We start from the raw sequence: 23510 nt of genomic DNA on the forward strand, positions 1-23510 counted from the left end.
TACAGAGTGTGAATTGAGTGAATAAAAGCGTTTTTTTTAACATTAAAGTACAAACCCAAAATGAAAGTATGAACCTGATCCTGAACCTTCATACTGACTTCTGTTTTTTTTTTATTCATTCTAGGACGTTATGCAGCAGAAACATGAAAGATGAAGTGAAAGACACAGCAGAATGTTGCCACTATGTGTGGTTGTGTGACTGAGCTGGGCTCCTCCGTTGCACATGGGATCTCTCTTCATCTTACTGACTTGCCGTAGTCGCCCAGTATTCGCCATGAGAGGATCTGTCAGGTGTTTGACCTCTGTGCCCTCATACTGGCACCGCTGTTGTGCCGCGTGAGCGCCGCCTCTCCTCCGGCAGTTACTGCACGGCATGGCCTCTCTGGACCTGCCATACCGCTGTCCTCGCTGCGGGGAGCACAAGCGCTTCCGAAGCCTGTCATCCTTGCGTGCCCACCTGGAGTACAACCACACGTACGAGACCCTCTACGTCCTCTCCAAGTCTAACAGTGTATGTGATGCCGCTGCTCTGCTGCCACTAGTGGCCGAGGGAGCTCTCCTCACACCTGCCAACAATAACGACCCCTTCGAGCCCCTCCGGCCTTCGGCTTTAAAGGAGCGACGCTTCCCTTGCCGCGAGCTTCCCTGTGCTGACGACCTGAGTTTGACCCCGGCTAACTCCAACACAGCAGCCAGGTACATTCCCAATGTGGAGTTTCCCCTGGGGGAGATTTTCATGAAGAAAGCCATGACATCCGCGGACCCGGGTCCCCATGGAAACCCCAGTACAGCTGTAGCAGTGGCAGCTAACGTAGCAGCCAGTGCAGTGGAGGCGGCTTACGAGGAAGGCCTGGCCAGGCTGAAGGCGCGGGCGTTTGAACGTCTGGAGCTGGATGAAAGGCTGGAGAAGCTGTCAGAGGAGGTAGATAAACAATTTATTGCAAGAAAAAAACTTGACACAGTTTAGTGTTGACAGTAGGAATTGGTCAGATTGTTCCTATGTTGTGTATATCATTGTAAGGGGACTTATTTTAGGTCATTTATTTTACAAACAAAAGCTTAACCTTCTGTGATTTTTTTAAATTCCCACTAGAGGTTGTAAAAACTGGGATCCAACCCGGCAACATTTAGAATCAAGAAGATAAAAGAAAGGCACACATTTTACTCAAGCAAATTCAGGCATGAAAAAATGCCAAATATTTTCTGGTTCCGGCTTCTTGAATGGAAAGATTTGCTGCTTTTCTTTGACATTTATGATTGTAAATAAAAGCTCTCTGGGTTTTTGGACTGTTCTAGTTCATTACATTAGCACTTTGAGCGCTTTTCTATCTAATTTCACATTTGCTTTCCTCTAACTAATGACGCGGTAAAATGTGTGCAAAACATGGAGACGTTTGCCGACACAGCTTTGCAAGTGAACATGTTAATTACTTAGTTAATGATCTCATTTGCACAACTAGATAGTTCCGCTCACAGCGGGGACTGCGGTGGGACATTATGCAGCTCAAAGCACCTCTTGTCTCGTAGGTGGAGCAGAAAATAGCGGCCCGTGTAGGTCGTCTTCAGGCGGAGCTGGAGAGGAAGAGCTCCGAGCTGGAGCGGGCCAAGCAGGAGAGCGAGCGGCTGAGCCAGGAGAAACAAGACCTGGAGGACAAGGCCTCCGAACTCTCCAGGCAGGTGGACGTCTCTGTGGAAATGTTGGCCAACCTCAAACAGGACCTGGTGAACAAGGAGGAGGAGCTCAGTCACAAACAACAGTGAGTGTTATACTCTTACTGTTCCTTACACTTCAGACTGTCTCATTGTTGTCTTGGTGTAAGTTTGTGAGTTTGTTAGTTTCTTAATTATTTTGTTTTATCAGTTTTTTGGTTAGAACTACTATAATCATGGCTGCTTTAGACAATGCTTGATTTCGTCCTCATCTCCAGGCCCTACCTTGGCAGCTGACAGGATACTCTTTGTATGGGTGATCTGGAGGTGCTGCATGCTGTAGGTGTGAAGGGATTCTTTGGTTTTGGGTGTATATTGATGTTGTATTTGTCTCTGGACCTCAGGAAGAATAGAAGGCTACCCTGGTAGACACTAATGGGAATCCAAATAACCAAATAAATAATAGCTGGCCACACAAACACACAATGGATAGCTGGTTTTATGGAGCTGAAATGCTTTGTTGATAGATATTTAATGAAATGCTTTATTATTTATCAAAAAAAAAAAAAAATCACTGGTTGCAGATTTTGAAATGGGAATATTTGCTTATTTTCTTCTATTTTTTATTGGTGCAAAAACAATTGCACAATTAATAATAGAAAATGAGAAATATTGATATAATTTATATGATGATGGTAAAATATGACAAAACATCATTATAATGAAGTATTGTAGTTCTGCATTTGTTCATAGTTTTTTCAGTGAAACAAGACTTTGGCCTCTCCTCAGCCTACAATGACTACAACACAGTAGAGACACAACAATGATCAGAACAAGGACAGAGTTTGTTGATGTTGTTATCCTCTTTGTTGTATCTAACGATTCCCACCAGTGTTGATCGATGTGTCGATTGTGTTCTTGAGTAATCGATCAGAAGATGATGTTCTCAAATGTCTTGTTTCGTCCGCAACCCAAAGATATTCAGTTACTGTCATAAAGGAGTAAAGAAACAAGAACATATTCACATTTAATAAGCTTGAATCAGAATATTTTGACTTTGTTGACGATTTTCAAACCCATGAACCAATCATCAAAAAAATTGCTGTTTAATGAAAAAATTGCCCAGTGAAAACTGACACACTTAATGGTTGTGTAGATGATTATTATGTCATCTTGTGGGTTGATCGGTCTTTCTTCTTCATATGGAGGGTACAGTCCACATGGCCTGTGATGGAATCAGAAGTTGTACTGTAAAAGAACTCTGTTGAATACCAATCTGCTCCTGACCCTCGGTGCTCTCTGCTACTTTTTATAAAACACATTGTCATTCGTACACACACTCCTCTCATCTCCTTCACCTCTGCTTCCCTTCCCTTGATTCTCATCCGCCTGCCAGATGTGGCCAGCATCTGTCCCGCTGCTGTCTTCCATACACCAGTGCCCTCCAGGTCTGGTTAGCTGCTCGTGCTGAATGGAGAGTCGGACGGCAGCAGCTGGGCGGGCCGCCTCGCTGTCAGGCCGCCTCCTCTATAAAGCTGCCATGTTGCTTCATGAACTAGTTAAAAAACCTCGGCTGCTGTAAATAGAAGGAGCGCTTGGATATAAATCAGTGTGGTGATGCGAGTTATTGCTGGCTCTGGGTCTGATGAACATGATTTGGAGCTCTCCCACAGCATGGCACGAAGACTGACCAGGCTTTGTTTTTCAGGCTTTTATTGAAATTAATCCCAGAGTAATTTATCGTGCGCTCTGAACACTGACACTATATTTAGCTTGACAGGCTGGAAACGACCCATGATAAATTATTTTCCCTGCAGATAAGTCAAAACGGTTAAATTTCTATAAAAAAAAAAAAAAGAAAAATGCCAATGTCACAGCTTTTTGTAGTTTTTATTCATGGTTAATTGCAAGTTTTAAAGAGGCTTAAAAAGTCATGGGGCACAATACCAAATTTATTGTAGAAAAACAGCTCTGGAAACAGAAGAATGTGAAACTGGTTATTTTGGTGGCAGGCAGTGTCTGTGCACTTTTATAGATTAAGTCTTTTTCGAGCTTCCGCGACCACAAAGATGAGCTCTTTGCTCGTTTGCTTTGTTAAAGAGATCAACGTGTGTAGATAAGTGTCACTCAAGGCCCATATTAAAGCCAGCTGGTGTCTGTGCCGCATCTGTATCTGACAGGACAGCCAACGACGTCTTTCTATCTTGCTCTCGTTTTTTTTTTTTTTATCTCTTCTCTTCGGTTTTCTTTATCATCGAGTGTCAACAGTAGGTCAGAGACAGAAAGGCGCCTCCCGCGGCCTCTAATCTCAACACGCAACAGCACGTATCGCTGCTCTGTATGTGCCTGTGTGTTTGCGTGAATGTGCCATCTAGTGATTCTCATTGAAGGCGCCAACAAATGTCACAGAGGTAATTTAAATATCTATGTAATGGATGGGTTGACAAGAAGGGGGGAAGGGGGGTGGGTTGACAGGCAGCAGAGGGCCACTGGTCGGATACAAAACCTGAGCTGCTGTGGCGAGGACACAGCCTCTCTACATAGGGAGAAAAGTCTACCAACTGAACTACTACAACCCCATGTAATTGCTTTTTAGTTGGGTGGTACTGTACTTGAGCTGGAGGATGTCTTTGGTGGCAGATGTGAACATGCCCACTGCTCTTTCCCCTGTTGTCAGCTGACACCTGGTTGATGTTCCCAGTTCAATCCTTGGTTTTTTTCAGTTCCTGTCGTCAGCCTCAAGGGTCCGATCAGATTTTTTACAAAGAGTAAATGTTCGTATAAACGATTAAAAAGAGTAATGGCTAATCAAAACGGTCTTCTCTGCTCAGTCGGCTAATTGTTTTGGCACCAGAGTCGTCCATACTGTGTCAGCGCTCCTGAGATAATGAGGATTTCTGCAGCTTAGTTTATTCATTTATATTTTTCACTTCGGTGTCATGCCAAACATCTGCCACATCCCACGTGGGATTACAAGAAACTGCAAACAGCCAGGTGACACACACACAAAGAAAAAGATCTTTATTCTTCTTTTAAACCGCATATTTGAAATGACAATTGTCATATGAAAAGAACTGCAACACACCCGCAGTTTATCCTGATACAGTGTTTCCTCTGTGATTGTTTTGTGGCAGCGGTGGCTGGTAAAAGATTTTATTTATTTTGTCCAGCATCTACCCGTCTTTGATCATAATTACAGGGCTACATCTGTGCACATGGATTGTTATACACTATAATATTCAGTTTTGTATTTTATCTAGTTGTTGTAGTGATGTTTTTATCGTGGCGCTCCACTACTCCTGAGTTAATACACTACGGAGGAAACTCTGTGATGAAGATCCTCATTTTCCGGGCTTTCTCCCAAGTAACAAACTAATCTAAATTTTTTATATGTGAACAGCTTTCAGCAGTGTTTGTGCATCATCCATATTGACAAAATCTGTTTTTAACTCACTAAACAAAGTAGTGCACAGTTCTTCTTCAAAAATAGAAAACTTTTCATATCAGATGTATGAATACACAGTAGTTAATCTGGGTCAGTGCAGGTGTCTCTTTGTGTTGGTTGATATACACACATTAACAAAATCACTCTATATTTCCCATTCTGTAGTCAGTCAGGCAGTTAAACTTGCATTAGGGGCTAACTCGGCTGATTCTTGAGATAGTGTGGTATAAAACAGGGTTTCATTGGGTTGTTGGAGTAGAAGACAAGTGTGCTTTTCTTTCTATTCAGTTCCGCCTCTTTGTTATAAAGGTTACAGTAGCCGTGGTTGGTCGTGTTTCCCAAACCTGGCAGCATCACGCTGGGAAGGTCACTCTCACACTGATACTCTGAAAATCCCTGCCTGGGCTGTGTGACTCCGAGATATGCCAGCAGCCTGGTCTCTCCCTCACACACACACACACACACACACACACACGCACGCACACACACACGCACACCCACACACACACACACACACACACTGGCAGTCAAACAGTGGGCTTATTCAGACTCTAAAATACAGAGTCAGTCTGAGGTGGAAAAAGAACATCACAGTCGGTGAATGTTCAGCAGGGTTGATGACTAAGCAGTTGTTAACAGACACAGAGCAGCTTATTGGCTCCAACATGGCCGCCTAATAACCTCAGCTGACTTTAAAAAAAAAACAAAAAAAAAACAACTTTGATTCTCTGGAGCGTCTTCGGAGAGACAGGCGTCACATCAGTGGCGTCAAATGCTAAAGATGGGAGTCACCTCACTGTGAGGACTGGAGGAGACTCCTACGAAGGCACTTCTGCACTGTGCATGAAAATATCACAGCAACCTAATGATTTATTCTGCACGTGCAAAACACTCGAAATGATTATGAGAAGCTTCGAAACGCGTCAGGTAAAAATTGTCCGTTCTTCTTATCTCACTGTGCAGTTTAGTTTGTGGCAAAATTAATTCACAGACAACAATAAAGTCTACAAAAGGAAAAAAAAAAAAACCCACGTTGATTGTTCTGTAACATACACTGGAAATACATAATGATAAACATCACACTCTGCTGTAGCAGTCAAAACTGAGTGAATCACAGAGTTCCTCAAGCATGGCTGTTAAGTGGTTTAATAGCAGCTGGAATAAATGAGAGCAGCTGTAATCAGCAGAAAAACTGGAGCCAGAGGGGAAAATGAAAAATTGGTGGGTCGGTTATCTCCGTCACTTCAGCGCGCCGCAGATCCACTCGCGCTAGGAAAACAGCCTCATTTCGTGTCTCTCTCAGAAATATGTTGAACGCTGTCGTGATCTTTCCAGGCATTAACGATCGCTTGATGACACGCGGAAAGGTTTATTAAGAAGCTCTGAAAATGCCACAATCGCTAATATGCCCCTTTGTCTTATTATTGTTTTAGCAGCATCGCTTTGAAGAGCCATTTCTAATTAACTTCTGATATTGCAGTTCAGTTTTGTGATCTCTTTTATACGTGGAAACGATGGCTGGCCTCATTGAGTGCTCCTGCAGGAGGACATATCAGTGTGTGTGCTCCAGTGGCAGCCAGATTATCAGCTGCTGGTCTTTTAATACTTAATTGTTTCTCTTCTCGTGGGGGAAGCTGGTATGAGACGGTATCGTCTTACACCTGGGCAGCATTTGCAAAATCTAGTTCTCCATCCATGAAACCAGTTAGAGCTAAAACTAGGACTGCAGAATATGGCAAACAAACATATTGCGATTATTGAGACAGATGAGTGGGAATGATCCTTTTCCTGTCAATTTGAAGATGTCTTGGAAGCTGTGATGAGAGACGTTGTATAGAGCAAAAGATTAACCGATTGATTATGAAAATAAGCAGCACATTAATCCACGATTAAAGTGTTTGTTCATCACAGCCCTATTAAGCAGATTATTATTTGACAAACGAATATTCAGCATTTTTTCAACAACTAATTCATTGTAATTGCTCTGTACCGACGATAGCCGTGGCCAGAATGATTTACACTTTAGATTTTAAAAGCTGACTTTACTTTTAAAACATCTGGTAAAATAGACAGTTAAATGTAATTGTATGAGTTGCAACAACTCAAGTGTGAACAACTTAAATTGTTAGTTTCATTTATTGAAGTGAGGTGAGGTCACTTTGTCAGATTTTACAGTGTAGGGTTGTCTGTACATCCGTCCATATGTCTGCACATCCCATCGTTGGATGTCTCAGACATGCACTGGGGGAATTTCTTCAGATTTTGAAATGTCCACATGGACTCAAAGAAAAAGCTAAACTGATCAGAGTTTGGTGGGTCATAGGTCAAAGGTCGCTGTGACCTCTCAAAACACATTTGCGGGTGTTACTCACATGATGATTCACATTTTCTGCAATATTTCTGGAAAAGAAATTAAAAGATCTGATTTAAGCACAAAAGGACGAACACGCCGGTGTTCCAGCTTCTCAGTTACGTTGATTTGCTGTTTTTCTTGCTTTCTCTGCTGTTTGAAGACATCACCTTTGGCTTTAGGACATTTTGTTGAGTATTTTTTCAACATTTTCTGACATTTTAGAGATCAAACCAAACCAACTAACTGAGAATAATCTGCGTGTAACAGATAATTTAAGTAATTGTTAGTTTTGGATCTATAGCAAACACTTCCTTTGTGAAGCTTACAATGTCCCCTTTTTTGTTGTTGAGAGAGGTGATTATTATGGTAATTTAGCAGCCGTAGATTTTGGTATTGTTTTGTCGGATTGTATGATATTGTGATTTGTGTTGTAACCGCATCAGACGGGTTTACTGTACAAACAGGGGAGGGACTGCAGCGCAGAGAGAAGGTGTTCACGATCTCTGTGTATGAAAGGGTACAGAGAGAAAACTCCTGTCAGGTTTACATATCTTATTCAGTGCACACACACGGTTGCTGCAGTGGGCCTCAGCCCCGAGGCTTGATTTATTCCTACAACCAGATATGATAAAGTAAGAGTGCCTTGTGCAGCATGAGATGCTGACGGCTCTGAAGGCACCCCGGAACATGGGGGAGTTTTGCTATTTGCTGTCACTGTGTCTCCCCTCCCTTGAAAAAAGAAATAAAGCTCGTTTTTCACTGAGCAGCAATTGAGAATGCAAAGTGAAGCTGTCAGGGCAGAGAAGGAACTCTGTCTCATTAACGCCAGCGTCTGAGAGAGGGGAGCTTGTGCTACCAGCGTGCCAAGACTCCTGAAGGCTTTCTAATGAAAAAGAAAGTAATAACGCGATCTGCGATACATCTAAGAATGTAGAGGGATTGGATTTGAAATTTACTTTGACACGAGCAATAAAAAGGACGTAATCACATTAAGGTGCAGTGAGTCAAAGCATAAGACAGTAAGAGTATTATTAGTCCGAACCCTGAAGGAACGGATCTCACGCAAGCCAGGAAATCATTTGAATGACAGTCAGACATTGCAGCACTGACGCTTTGAAGAATTGCATTGTTCAGAATTCATGTGAAATATGTCTTTCAACAGAAAATGTCCTCAAATTCTGCACAATTAATACTCGAAACCTTGGTTGGAGTTACGTGGGAGCCAATGGGAGCTGAGTTCACACGAGGAGGTGTCTGAGCTCGTGTGGGCGTCGCTAATACATTACCAACAACCACAAGCAATGAATTTTTCAATTTGATGAGTATTATTCACATTCATGATATAAATAGGTTAAAAGAAACACTTTTTCCAGAGAAACGGCACACCGTAATCTCTCAGGAATGACACATAACGAGAGGTGATGGCTCTCTCTCTCTCTCTCTCTCTCTCTCTCTCTGTCTTTGTCTCTCTCTCTCTAACTTTGTCAAGTTGTAAGATTATCTTTTAATTTGGCAGATATGTGTAATTCATGGCACTATTCAAACAGGGTAATGATCAAACTGTAGTCATTAACTACTGTACGTGTTTAATTATGTCCCTTGTGGTCGGCTGGAAGAAGAGAGACTTCGCCTCTCCATTAAGTCTATGGTATACAATGTTGAGCTTTAATAAGACGAGCTTGGAGGTAATTACACCGTATGTTTACCAAACGTACATACGTAGACCGCGTTCAGGCTCCCATCAGCAATTTGAAGTGGGTTATAACGAGGAAGGGTTCTGCGTGAAATCAGACAAACCCTTACTGTGTTTGTGGATGTTAGCCCTCAGTTAGAGCAGGATTTATGAGCGGACGACTGCTCATGAAGCTGACGTGTGTGTCCTTGAGACTGGATGAAGCTGCTTTGAACACAAAGGGAAACAGGAAGGATGCTGCAACCGGTCTGTCACTGAGTGGGCACGTCGGTCTTCATCCTCATTTTGTTAAGGCTGACAAGAAAGGTTGAAGTAACAGTTGCGTGTTCGCAGACGGACTAATAGGAGTATAAGATGCTTGAAAATATGGCTTTAGTCTAAGTATGTGTGTGGTTCCTCAGCAGGAACCTGATACTGAAACAAGCGCTGTCATGAAATTTAGTTTTTCTTTGCGAGCTGTCAAGCTGTCACAGAGCTGGTGTGCATAGGATGAAATGCCCCAATGCCTTACAAAAGTCTGCACGAGAGCTGAAACGTTTAGTCGAATCATCTAGTAAGAAAGTTGATGGTAAGAAACGTTTGACATTTATCTGTTTTCTGACACTGAACTGAACCTTCTCCCTACAGTTCCAGTTATATACCTTTTATTGTTTTCATAAAATGAATACATACGTGACTTCTATTTGGTTATTCTGAATTTGCTCTGATTAAATGCACAGTACATAATATCTGCCAGTGAAGGTCTTGAAATCCAAACAAAAGATTTAAACAGCTTGCGAAAGTTGTTGTCTACATTGTTAAAACTACCACTATCGTAACTGAACTCTATATGGGACTAAATGCTAAGAATGTTCTTTAGGTTGAATTTCAATTTCTCTTTGGTCACAACACTGCACTTAAGCTCCTTTTAGGTTTAGGCACAAAAGCACCCGGTTAGGGTTCGGAATACGTTATGGTGTTGCCTGAAATACGTGTTTTAATCACCAAGGTCAAGGATGGAGATGGTCCGACTTCCCACACATAATATGCTACAAGCACTGCTGGAAATGTCTGCAGCTCCCTTTAAAAAACAAAAAAACAAAAAAAACACCCAGTTTTGTCACCACTAAAACATCTGGAAATGTCTCCAGTTGTCCGGCTATCTGCTGGTGTGACACCCGCCAGCCTGTTTGGCAGCCTTCCCCTCCACCTCCTGCTTTACCACGTTTTGGTACACATATCAATCTTTGACGTTATCATGGTTTGCAATGTGACATCCAGGCGGCTGAGCTACTCAACGCAGATGAAGGTAGTTGAAATAATGAAAGAGAGACTGTGTTTGTTAATCAGAGTTGCACACAACTGCATGTAAGTATATGTGGATATTAGCGGTCTGCATGTAGTCACTGTCATCGTTTGCAAACAAGCATTTGAGGACAGATTCAATCTGTCTATAATGAATCCATTCCTGTCATGATTGTTGAGATGTTCTGCATCATCGCCTGTTGTATCTCTGGGTGACGGAGCCATCTGTGATTTGTCACTGGAGTTTAGATTTTCAGTGTTGAGCCACAAGAAAATATTTACTTTCCCCTGATTGATCGGAGACTAAACCTGGATTAGAGCTTTCTTGGGAAACCAGTCTTTTTTTTTCTTTTTTTCTTTCTTTTTTTTTTTTGGTTTCCTGAGAGCCTTTGAAAACAGAACATTTCAGCCTGCATCTCTTTCATCATCCCGTTTCTCTCACCCTTTCATCCCTCTCTGTGTCACATCTCCTCTCATGTAGCCATACCCCCCCCCTCCACACCTCCACACCTCCTCACGCTGCCTTTTCTCTCTGTGTGTCTAAAGCATACAAATGTGTGACATTATGACATGATGGCACAATGTAGCTGACTGAATGTGTCGAAAAAGAAAGAAAACACTATTTTATCGAGGCGTCAAAACAGAGCGACGCACGGGCAGCTGTCCTTTGTTAAAGCGGAATAAAGCTTGTATTCATGCGGCAGCCTCGTCTTCCTCGCGCGGGCCTCTCAGTCAATCATCGCTGCTCTTTAATATTAATGAGGCATAATTTTGAATAAATGGCCAGAGATGATGACAACTGTGAAAGGAGGCTGACCAGTGGTTGTAATTAACATTTTAAACAGAATCCTTCAGAAGATCATTCCTTATTAATCATGTCTGACACAGCTGGATGTCTTCGCTAGACTATTTGTTATGGCTGTTAAGTGGCAGGGAAATGAAACGACGTACTCGTCTTGTTCATTATCTCTCCGAGCGCATGCAGTAACATTGGGCACTTATCGGGCATATTTTCATTCATTTGAACCAAAAATTAAATGCTGCTCTGACGGTTGTTGCAAGCTCTCGAGGCCTACGTTAATCGTGACTGGACAAGTGGGCTTCAGATTTAAAACACATCGCACAAACAAGACACTCATTCCAGTTTCAAGGGTGAAAGGAAAAAAAAAAGATCAGGACCCATGTCTGTTGTTGGGCGCTGACCTTATTCTTTTTAATCAGTGGTATTGATTGTATCTCAGCTGTTGTGTGTTAGTACAACAGCTTAGCTCTTGTATGTAATTTAATACACTCAGATCAATTGGAAATGTGTAGCAATATGAAGACTGGAGATAGGACAAGATCCCTCCGGGATCTCGATGGTGTTGGTAGTGGTGGAGTGAAGCCAGCAGACTCCTGAACATCGTGGAGGATCGGAACGGCAATGACATTCAAATAGAATAATGTATGATAATCACTAAAAATTAGTTATGTGGACTTTTTTTTGGTGTGTACATCCAAGCAGAGCAACATTATCTTACATTAATTTGCCCTTCAATGGTTTCATGTCCCACGTTCACTTTCTACTATTAGCTCAGTCTTTGGTCTCCACCAGCGCCTGAGGGAAAATATCTGGCTCTGTTCACTAGCTTGTTGCTAAGTTTACCCGTCTGCTGTTTGGTGCTCGTGGGCTGGATAGATGCATCATAGCTCTGTAAACTCGAGGTGAGCTGCAGATTTCAGTTGCACTTGTTATTTGATGAATTGTCACCACGGGAATGGCCGTGAGAGCAGCTTGAAAGCCAATCAGTCAGTGTTTTCTTCCTTTCTAATGGTCAAAATTCTTTCTTAAACAGAGTATGGGGCCCTGGTTAATAGTCATAGATAAACATTACTAGCGTAGATTAGCAATAGCATTGATATTGGCACAGATGAGCAGTATGAATATTAGCATGGATAGTGATAGCTGTCGCTCAAACAGAAGTTCTTCTTGTGTATTGAGGAGCTGAAGAGTTTGTTTATGGTCAAACTGTAACTTGAACCTCTGTTGAACTTTCCCTTCTGCTCTGGTTATTAACACCAGTCTTCTCTGAGCACCCAAGCCATCTCACCTTCTCTTGCTATGCTTTTGATACCTTTATTGGAGGGTTATTGGTGGTGATGTATGATGCCCAGATTCTACTATAGTCATACACCATTAATCCCTGTTATCCCTGTTGAGGCTAAAAGTTTGTGACTTTGAGCTAGAAATTAAGTTGTTTTGACAAAACATATCTGTCAGAACATGTGGCTCATCAACATTACTCATAAGAATATGAAATATCATAGAAATAGCCTTCTGAAATACTGTGGACAATGGTTTTGAAGCGTAACATCCAAGGAAAGACTGAAATTGCCTGTTTTAGTTTGTGAACTATACCCTTGTGTGTTCTAGGATGGTGAAAAGTCTAGTTCGGAGAATTAATGAGTGTGAAATGTTGTTTATCCGATTACAGTGAACAAACGTCCTTGACATCATATTCATCAAAGGTTAAGGTGAAGGTTCGGGGTGGGCATTAAAGGAATGAGGCATGAGGAACAACGTCACCTGACTTCCCCTAATGGGAAACAAAAAACACATGGCTGAATATGCGGTTCTCTCCTCAACCGCGAACATGAATCGGTGTGATGAGGGTGCCGCCGACCCAGCGTGGATTCACCGCTGACTCGTTTTCTCTGAATCATGCCCCAGACTAACAAACCTGCATGTTCATCACCCAGAATAAAAAGATGGATGTCTGCCTTTTTTTTTTTTTCGAGCTCCCCCCAGCGTTCCGGGTAAACACGGGGGCATGTTTGTCACCTTGAGGCTTTATTTCCGAGGTGTCGGAGTGAGTCACGCTGTCAGGGCGAGGTGTGTGTGTGTGTGTGTGTGTGTGTGTGTGTGTGTGTGTGTGTGTGTGTGTGTGTGTGTGTGCGTGTACATCTGAGAGCGTGTGCCGAAATTAGGATTGACAACAGGAAGCAGCCGCATCCCATTTCTCTCCCCTCCTCTTGTCAAACCTCCTGTGCTTTCTGCTTCCACATGACTGCAGATTTTTTTCTGTTTGCTGTCTGTTGCTTTAGCCTCTGCAGTGTTTTCTGCTCACAGCCATTCCCTCCTCTTCATCATCTTCACTCCTCTATTTTTCTTCCCTTTATTTCTGCTTCCACCCTTTTTTTCCTCGCAGGTCTCTCAGGAATCTGGTGAAGATGTGTTTCCCCTCCCTTCTCTCCCCCCTCTGCCCACCCTCAAACATGTCTATCAGTCTATTCAATCATATTCCCGTTTCTGTTCCTTCGGCTGCCGGGCGGTGTGGTGCATCGGTGCGTTTTTTTTTTTTCTTCCTCACTCAGAGGAAAGAGAAGGAGAGGCTTTCCTGTGTTGCCTCCAACATGTTCCGCCTCCTGGGCCCCGTCTCCCATAACAACAAAAAAAAATCTGATGCCGCTGAATAATTAAATTCGACAAGTTACAGATGCGGTGCAATTTGCATGGCAAAACACAAATGGCCCTAATGTATGGTGCAGCTCAGCCATCTCCATAAATAGCAGTTGTGAGACGGCTATATGTCATTATGCTGGAGGCTGAACTATAAACAGCACTCTGTGTATTGACTCAAATAATGAGAGCTAAAACTTTCGCTTCACGCTGTTCGATCATACATTACTCACAGCCTCAATCATTGAATTAAAATACATGATATTTGGCCTTGTTAATTGTGCAGCGTAATGAGATGCATCATATACAGAAGGATGAATAAATGGTATAATCTGCCGTTGGCTAAATGCAAGTTGTTTTGACAGAAGCGTCTTCTGATGTGCCAAGAAACGGTTGTTTGATTGGACAGCGGCACGTCCAAATTTGTGATCTATGCAATCCTGCGTCAGCTTTGATGTTGACCTCGAGCTTTGAGAGAACTCGCCGTGTTGGTCTGGGTATTTCTGAAATTTAGTCTAGAAGATATATATGAATCACTTTAAAGGTGCATTATGTGACTTTGGGAAAGAAATTGTAATCAGAAAAGAAAGATTTTCATTGTTTTACGCCCCAAACAATCTAAATAAACAAACTCTCTTTGTTTTCTTGACTAAACAAACAAACTGACCTTAAAGGGCAGCACAATTTCATACTGTTTGGCAGGGTCCCTGCCACCTTTCCAACTTCAAACAGCATTTTGGGGACCGTATTACAGCTAGTTTATTTAGTTATATTTCTGAGTTTGTATTGTAAATATTACAATTCTGAGTCTGAATTTCTTCTCCAAAAGCTACATAGGGCTCCTTTAAGGACAAAAAAATAACAATCATAAATTTTAAATCCGATTTCTGTCCTTGAATCCATCTAAATCCTACACATTGGATCTTTAACAATAGATCACATTACTGTAACGTGAAGAGGATCTGTCACAGTGAGATGAAGAATTACCCTCCAACACTTCAGCTGCATGAAGCCTTTTAGCATCTTGCTCAGCGACCCCTAACTCCACTGTGGTTCAGTTTCACAGCTCTCATCAGCATCATTTCCGCCCACTGCACACTGCAAACACACAGCACAGAAAGGCAGACACACAGAGTCGGTGACTAGCAGGTGAACGCAGTGGATCATTTAGCAGTTCAGGAGACAGATACTTCCCTCAGAAGCTGGCGGAGAGAAAAGACGAAAGAGACAAAATCAACACTGAAAGTAGAGAGAATACTGGACCAGATGATCACAGAAATGCCTTTAAATGGTTTCCATTGTTTCATTTAAGACACTGTTTGCTAATAAGCTCAGTGTAACTACTTCTAACAGTTTCTCAGCCTGTATCTTTAGTTTCTTTCTGTTAGATCCCTGTTGATACGATCTTCCTCATGCGTGGGCTGGATGTTCAGACAGAGTTTACGGTTTGACGAGGATGAGATGGATGGAATAGCTCGGAGCTGAGATGGCAGACACACACATTCCTCGTGTTTTCCACTGTGAAGAAACTGTGCAGTGAAAAGCCTCTCTCAGTCACCTTTCACCCTGTTGAATATGGTCCAGTGTAGATAAAAAAAAAAAATCATGATATGTCACATTATGAGCTGCTACCAGACGGATCACAGGAGAGAAGCTGTAGCCGCCTTCTTTGAATGTCATTTACCAATTCAGGGATTGTTTACTCGCAGACGTAGAGACACATGTGCTCCCGCTCCTCACCCTACGGTCAAACACCTTGACTAATTTTTGAGTCATATTTTTGTAATTTTTGCCCGAGGATGAGAAAAGTTAACTGTGCCAGACGTCGAACTATTTTTACTGCCGAACGCCCTCGTTTCAAGAAAAATTCACTGTTAGTGCTCTGGGGCAGATTGTGGATTGTGTAATGGCTAGTAGTAGTGGATGTTTGACATGAAAGTATCCCTCCCGATGAGCGGCTTGGTTTATTTCATGAGCACAAACCTAGTTAAACTGGAGAGACGGTGATTTTATGTCCCCATTCCCTGTCTGCACTGAAGGGCCTGAACCTTTTTAATGGTTCCTTTGGCTTTGTCAAGGTCAGACGTCGGAATTGTCTTGTTAAGCCTCCCTGACTGCATTGTTTAGACAGCAGAGGCTCGGGCTGTTTATGAGGACACAAACAGAGATGCATACAGAGGGGAAAAAAAATGGAAAAGAAAATGGGGCCTGGAGGAAATCTGCAGCTTCAGGGAATTGTAGACGTCCCACGTGGAGACGGTTCCGCATTAACAGGCATGAAAAAGTGAAAAGGGAAGTTCTACAGAAGGGGAATGTGGGACGCTGGGATGATTTGTGGAGAGATATTCAGATATGAAAAGGTTTGTCCGGATTTAAAAAGAAGTGCTGAAACCTAAGCGAGTGACGCTCTGAGATAATGATTAGCATTTTTCTCCTGAATCTGCAGCTCTCCTCGGCTTTACAAATCTTTAAAGCGAGTTTCAGCTGATTGTTTAGCTGTCCATCTTCACTCTCAGTGTCTCTCATAGCCACAGCAGGCAGCTGTTTCCAACAAAAAAAAAAGGAGGCTCTGAAAACCCACTGCAGACTTACAGCTCAGCACCGAACAGCAGACAGAGGCTGTTAACAGCTACCTGGAGAACAAAGTCGAGCTTTTAAGAGCTAAAGAGCCAGATATTTCCCTCAGGAGTTGGTAGACACCAAAAAAGAGCTAAAAATAAGAGTGCATATTGGACTTAAGTTAATCAGGGGGCCAGAAATACAACTACAAAACAATGATAGTGCTGCTCTGTGACTGCTGCATGTGTAATTTGTAGGGCTTTTCCATCTCAACGCCACGCTTATTTGTGTTTTCTGCCTCCATGTGGTTTGTGGTGACTTCTCACAACTCCGGCCAACCCATCAACACCGCCTCGAACAAGCCTGTATGACGAGACTCGACTCACGTGAGCCCATGAGACCAGAGAGAAAGATCTCAGTGCTCTGACAGATTCTGACTGGATCTCTGTGGTTTGAAGTTTAGTGTCTCTCCTGCGTCCCGACAGGAGTTATGTTACTGCTGATGAAAAACCCGACCTTTCCTGATTTTGCCGCTTCATGATAAAAGCTTTAAATTAAACAAAATGACTTTTGTTGAGGAATTTATACAAAAGGAACCCTGATATTTTTGATATTTATTATATTTACCGGCATTGCTTTAAGTCTGACTTTTATAATGAAGTGAAATGTATGACTCTCTTCTAATTTATCAGTCTGATATGCACTTTTTTGACAGAATTGTATGTACTTTGTGCTTCTGTAGTACTGTGACTGGATCAGCCAGGCTTTGTCTTCTGTTGGAAGCATTTTTGGATGTCATGATCTTATGCTAACGTAAGTTTATAGTTTTGAACTGTGGAATTGTCCTGGCTATCACATATTATTGCTGATTTTTTAAAGTCTATTTGTTGGATCCTCCGCTGATCAGCTGCTGATTAAAGAAACACTTGTTGGCAATTAAGCACAAATCTGATCTGATGATGAAGCAACATGAAAACATAGTGTTGATTGTATCCTAGTGCGCACAGGAATATTGATTTTGGTCCAGATGAACTTAAACATGTTTATCGCCAAATTAGGGACCAGGGAAGGAAGAGTATTTACGGCTGCTCCATTGACCTCTACCTAAGACGAGCCCCATAAAAGGTGATGTCAGTGTTGTTTTTTGCTGCCCCCAAGTGGCAAAAAACCCCCACCAGGTTGTAAATGCCGGACAGAGCTGTGAGAGGACAGAGGCGCCACAAGTGAGATAAAGTTTATCTGCGTCTCTTTAAATGTCAATAAGGTCGTCAGTAACATTTAACACTGACATTTCATGTTTTGGTTCAACTTGGTCCTTGTGGCTAATTTGACTCCCATCATTCCAGAGGCCACTCGTTGTTACTGGACCGCTTATGTAATTCATAATCCAGGCTTAAACTGTCGACTTAATGTGATATGACTAATCGTGTCCGAATGTTTTGGGGAATTTTTGTATCACCAGACAATCAGATGACACTGGGCAAAAATCGCTGCAGGGAAACGCTGGAAACATGCTGCACGCCGAGGCGGCCTGCAGACAACTCCTAACGCAGTCTGAATTCCTGGTTTGTTTGCCTCTGCATCCGAGTAACACGCTGTCCCTTATAAATGACGGGAACTTGGCCCTGCTGTGCCTGCGGTTGTGAAAATATCCAGCTGCTCTCTCACCCTCTGTCCTGCTCTCTCTCTCTCTCTCTCTCTCTCTCTCTCTCTCTCTCTCTCTCTCTCTGTCTCTCTCATGTATCCATCTCTGTCACTAACCCTCGGTGTGTCGTCTCCATGCGGAGAGCACAGAGAGGTATTAAAAAAATGTACCCTGAGGTCAAAAGGATCATTTATTCATTAAACAAGTGCAGATGTCAGTTCTCGCCACAAGCAAGGTTCATCAGGTCTGTAGTTTTCCCCCTGATTAGACGGATTAATGAAAAAAAAAAGCGATGAGAGATTACACTCACGAGTTTAAAGAGTCTCTCATCAATATTTTGCCGTTTCCCCTCTCCTGCCCCTCAGGGAAGTGGCCCAGATCGACCAGTTCCTCCAGGAGACGGCGGCACGTGAGGCCAATGCCAAAGTGCGGCTGCAGCAGTTCATCGAGGAGCTGCTGGACCGGGCGGACCGCGCCGAGAAACAGCTGCAGATCATCAGCAGCTGCGGCACCACGCCGAACGGCAGCCTGGGACGCTGCAGCCTCCAGGCCTCAAAGGGCAACGGGCGCCAGGTGAGGATACCGTGACTTGCATAATCCGTTGCATGCATGTTGCAGAGCGCGCTGCAGCGTTCATCGTGCAGTATTGTTTGTCCACATTTCTTCCTGACAACAAAGCACCAGCCGTGCATAACGGCATCCTCCCACACACTTGCTTTTTAAAATGTAAAATTAGATGACTCACTAATATATCGTGATTAATCATATCATAACACTGTGAATTTGTGTTTTTACCGTGCAAGACTCCCCTTCAAGACTCTTCAGAGTGCTGCTTCCAGTCTTCTAACAGTCCTTGACACAGCAGCTTTTTGCTTATGAATAGTGCATAAGCATTGATTATATTGAGCACAGTCGCTGTAAAGCACCACGGGTCAAACTCATAATAGACTTTAAGATCCCGGAGACGACAAGTCTGCTCTTCTTCACGCAGCTTAAGAGCAGTAACTGTCGAGGACGCTCCCAGGTGAAATTCAATAAACCGGAATCGCTTGAAAAAACTGAACGCACACGAGACGAAAGGACGATTGGATGAGGGATAATGAAACGGTACGCTTGTGCTCATTATGAGTTTATGTTTAATTTGAGGTTTTAAATTAAACCTACAAGCTCAAGCTTCGTCAGTAAAACAGAGGATCACGAGAGTGTTTATGTAAATGTGTTGTGAACGTGTACTCGAGGTCTTTTAAAGTCATTAAGCTCATTTTGTTGTGCCTCCTCTTCCAGGAATCACTAAGACATTACCTCCTCCATGGCTGTATTACCATGACTTTAATTAAAGCTCGCACAGTTGTTGTTTTATTACCTGAAATTAGGAAATGAAGTTGCAAAGCATGGATATGAAATGTGTGCTTAAATGACTGCAGCTGGGATTTTTCGTCCTCCAGCATATAGGTTTTGTTTACATCCCTGACACTGTGCCGTACTTATGTGTTTGAAAGGTAATTTTCAACTAGAAAATGTTTACATGTTTTAATGTTCTGAAAAACACCTTATTTTTCTCATATGTCATGTGCACCCACCCTGTCTGAGTGCTCCGGCACCTCCCTACCATTTGTCCACATCAGCTCTGCTTGCTGTGACTGTATACAGTTCCTATAGGGCCCTGACAGCTTGTTTTAAGGCACACTTTTTGAATACATGCTGTGTTTTGATACTTCCACAGTATTTTTATATCACCTTGTCCTGCATTGTAGCAGTGGTGAAGTTTTCCCAGCGACTGATAAGCTCGTTACAACACCGGTAAGCGGTACGGCGAAAAAACACTCACTCTCTGTAGAACGCTGTGTCAACGTAATGTTAATGCAAACAGAACAGTTCCTACTGCTGCAACTTCACATTTAAGGCGTTTAACAGGCGAAACATGGGTCAACTTTTAGTAGGGTAGACACAAGAAATGCAACGTGTTCAGTAAAATTAGCATCAGTTGCCGCTATGGCTCATCAAAAAAACATCTGCATAGCAAAACAACATCATTTTCAGCATTTGTTGACAGTGGATCAGTTTTATTCAGTCTTTGGGTCTTATGAATAAAAGAAGGAGCAGTTAGATGAAGAGCTGCAGGCGACAGGCTGCACACTTTACAAGGCAACGTTAGAAAGTACTCTGCTGATATGTGCTGCTGGTCCCGCTGCTGCGCAAAGTGGCAGTTCAAACTGTCCATCGCTGCAAAATGATGGTGGGGGCGATGGGCAAGTAAAGTAATCAGTGTCACCATCACCACCATGTAACACCACAATCACTGGATACAGCGGCAAGCTTACCTGCATGTTAGGTAAAAAGGTAGGACAGTCTTATTTTCTATAAAAATTCTTCTCAGCCAAACGCAGGAGCTAAGTCTCTTTCATTTAGTTAATCAGATTTCACATGTAACATTTTTAATGCCCTATACTAATACAAAAGTATGTGGACATCCAACCATGACCCCACTATAGTGTATGTGTTGGTAAACATCTTTTGCTGGCCGTTAGCATACTTCTGAAAAGCCGCAACTCACCTGGGACCTTTGGCCACAGCGTTTATTAAGATTTAGGCATAGACCTGGATGAGAACTCTGTCATGTGTCACGTGCTCAAGCAGGCCGAGAGCAACAGTACATAAAAGTATGTGGACAAGGGTGTCTACATACTTCAGGCCATGTCTCTACAGTGTTTTGTTCCTCTAGTCTAGTGATACTCGCCCACCACAGTATCTTATCATATCAAAGTGAATCTACTGGCCCGACCCCTCGCTCGAACAGTGGAAAATAGTGAAGCTCCGCAGCAGACGACATCCTGACCAGAGAGTTTTCTCACATAAAAAGCTGCCTTGTGCTCCGGAAACTGGAGACCAGCTCTTTGTCTGCAGGCTCTCCACAGCTTCCCCCCCCGCTTTGCCTTATTACACAAGGCTAAAAATGTAAAAGCAGACACTTTCTGTTCTGAAAAATGTCACTTATTCAAATTATCATCCAACACCTCTCGGAAAGAGAGGCGACCTGTTTCGTTGCACGGATCTGTGTGCTGCCATGGAAACCAGTTCTTGCTCCTGCTGAAAGTCCAACGTGATTTTGAATCAGATGTAACGTGGCCACGGATCTGCCTGTTTCCTTTTTCTCTCGGTATGCGAGAGATTTCTCAGTAAGAAAATCTTCTCTTCAGATTTCTGTCAGTGAGTGCAAAGACATTGTTGACATCCTCAGTCACTTGGTACCGTCATAAAGTGCGCGTGTGAGTGATAGCTCTTCTGTAATGCTTTAAGTAGCCTGTGGGAACATCACTTAAGTCTTTATTGCTTTCTGGCAAACACAAGTAAAACATTAAAACACAACATTTTATTCGCTGCAACAGAATCGGAGTCATTGCGACTATTTCCTCTACGATATCTTACCACTGTCGATGTCTTCCTGCCACCTGTGAATAAAATTCTAACCAGGTGATTATCTTCCTTTAGCAGCCTCTTAGTTATATTGCCGAGATTAAAAATGTCGCGGAAGTTATATTTCCAGTACCACATGCCGTACTGACTATATGCAAAGTATATATGCGCATGATTTGCATCGGTATTGCCTCCGACATGTTTGTTGCCACTGTTACCTTGAATATGGCTACAGACATCTTCGGGTTTGAACGTTATTGGAAACATTTAGGATGATTTAAGTACAGGACGCATCAAAATACAGCACATGGGTCTGGTGGCTTTTAGACATGTTAATGCAGAAATGCTGCAAAAACAATAAAAATAAATAAAAGTCTTGATAAAATTCAACTGGGGGTATATCATGGTGATGAGGCCATTCATAGTGTGACTTATATAACATTTTGTTCCTATAAACATGGCAAAATTGTTTTCTTTTTCTGATTTATGAAGTGATAAAAACTCAAACCGCCCTTCTAAAAACCTTTGACTCTAATATTTGAATGAAATCAAAGTGATTTTGAACCTGGCTTTATCCAATTTTCCAATTTCTGTTGTGGAAATACACATACATTTTTGCATATTTTACATTTTATCAACCTTATTTACATATTAAAATATACAACTTCAGAGAAACTGTAATACAGAATATTTAATTACAGAGTAAAATGGGGGAGTTTTATGGTGATTTCTAGAACTGGTGAGATTTCTTTTTGCCCTCTTCACCTCTAGTGTCTCCCCTGAGATAAACCTGTGTTTGTTTGAACTGTGGTTAACCTGAAGCGCTGCTACCTAAACTTAGATGTTCTCTCTTTGGATTTAAACATCGTAGGGCCGTGAGTAATCAACACGACGGGAACAAAATGTGGAATCACAGACTGGTTGGCACCTTGTTACGCTGTCAAGGGAAGCCCAGAGATGTCACCAAACCAGCCACGCGCCCTCGCGACCTCACTTTCTGCATCCGTCTGTCACGGCATCAGCCGGGTCGCCCTCATCTCCTAGGAGACAGGTTTCAGAGCCACAGAGGTATTTTAGGACTGACAGCGAGAGAGGCGATGGATGACTTGTTTCCTGTCCTCTCCCTCTGTGGTGCGAGCTGAATCATTTCTTTGCAGGATGATAGCTTTTAACTCGAGTTTTAAGAGCAAACTTGGGGTCACCAGATTGAAGTTTTGGTTTCCGATGAATGTGTTTCGTTCCACACATTTCTGGGAGATTTTGTCCCTGCTTTGCCTTTTTCGCTGACGGCTGGCCAGGGCTTAGAGCCACGGATGGTGTTTTTCCTGTTTCCTCCATGGTCCTGTTTCACTGGCACGAGGCCAGGAACAAGCTGTGTGAGTAGAAGAAGAGAAGAGAGGGAGAGAGAGAATGAGAGAGAGTGACAGTGTCTGTGTTTGTGCACATTTTCCCACTGTGGCGCGTCGCCAGTCTGGTACACAGCGTTCCACCTGGCACTTCACACACACACACACACACACACACACACACACACACACACACACACACACAGATACACGCGTGTGCAAACACTACACGCAGCATAGTTTAATGCACAGGCAGCTCTGAGTGGTGCATGAAAGAGCGACTCGGAGGATTTTTTTTTTGCTCTCAGGCAAACAGAGAGCGAGCGAGCGGCGAGCGAGTATGCACACCCACACCTAAATACACTTGAAATGTTCTCACCTGCTTTCTGAGCTACAACCAAATATTTTGGGAAGCTGGAAAAGAGGATGGTGGTTTGCGTGTTGGACGACTTGGTCAACAGCTAGATATCTTGTTCTAACTACCCGGCCAGATCGCCCAGAAGTATTTTTCAAGGATATTCAGAATCCCCAGTGGATGAGCACTGAAGACTTTGGTCCCCCTCTGACGGAGGCCCCCCAAGAGCTCAACGCACTGCAGCTTCAGAAATGCATGCAGATAGACAAAACACAAGAAAACCAAGACGACATCTTCACCAGTCTGACAGCATGGACAAAGCAGTAA

At 42.9% G+C, this 23510-nt stretch overlaps 1 protein-coding gene across 2 annotated transcripts in view; it reads left to right on the plus strand.

Annotated features, from left to right (window-relative positions):
• Positions 1-209: 209 nt before the first annotated feature.
• Positions 210-23510, plus strand: part of fbxo41 (F-box protein 41) — a 40524-nt gene continuing 17223 nt past the window's right edge. For both annotated transcript variants that reach the window (XR_005071636.1, XM_037080087.1), the window contains exons 1-3: positions 210-922; positions 1528-1757; positions 18434-18641. Coding sequence is in view for 1 of the 2 variants with exons in the window: in XM_037080087.1 (XP_036935982.1) it covers positions 374-922; positions 1528-1757; positions 18434-18641 (987 nt within the window). In the remaining variant the exon portion in view is untranslated. The remainder of the gene's footprint in view (positions 923-1527; positions 1758-18433; positions 18642-23510) is intronic.

The sequence above is a fragment of the Acanthopagrus latus genome, chromosome 1 (genome assembly GCF_904848185.1).
Source record: "Acanthopagrus latus isolate v.2019 chromosome 1, fAcaLat1.1, whole genome shotgun sequence".
Lineage (NCBI taxonomy): Eukaryota > Metazoa > Chordata > Actinopteri > Spariformes > Sparidae > Acanthopagrus > Acanthopagrus latus.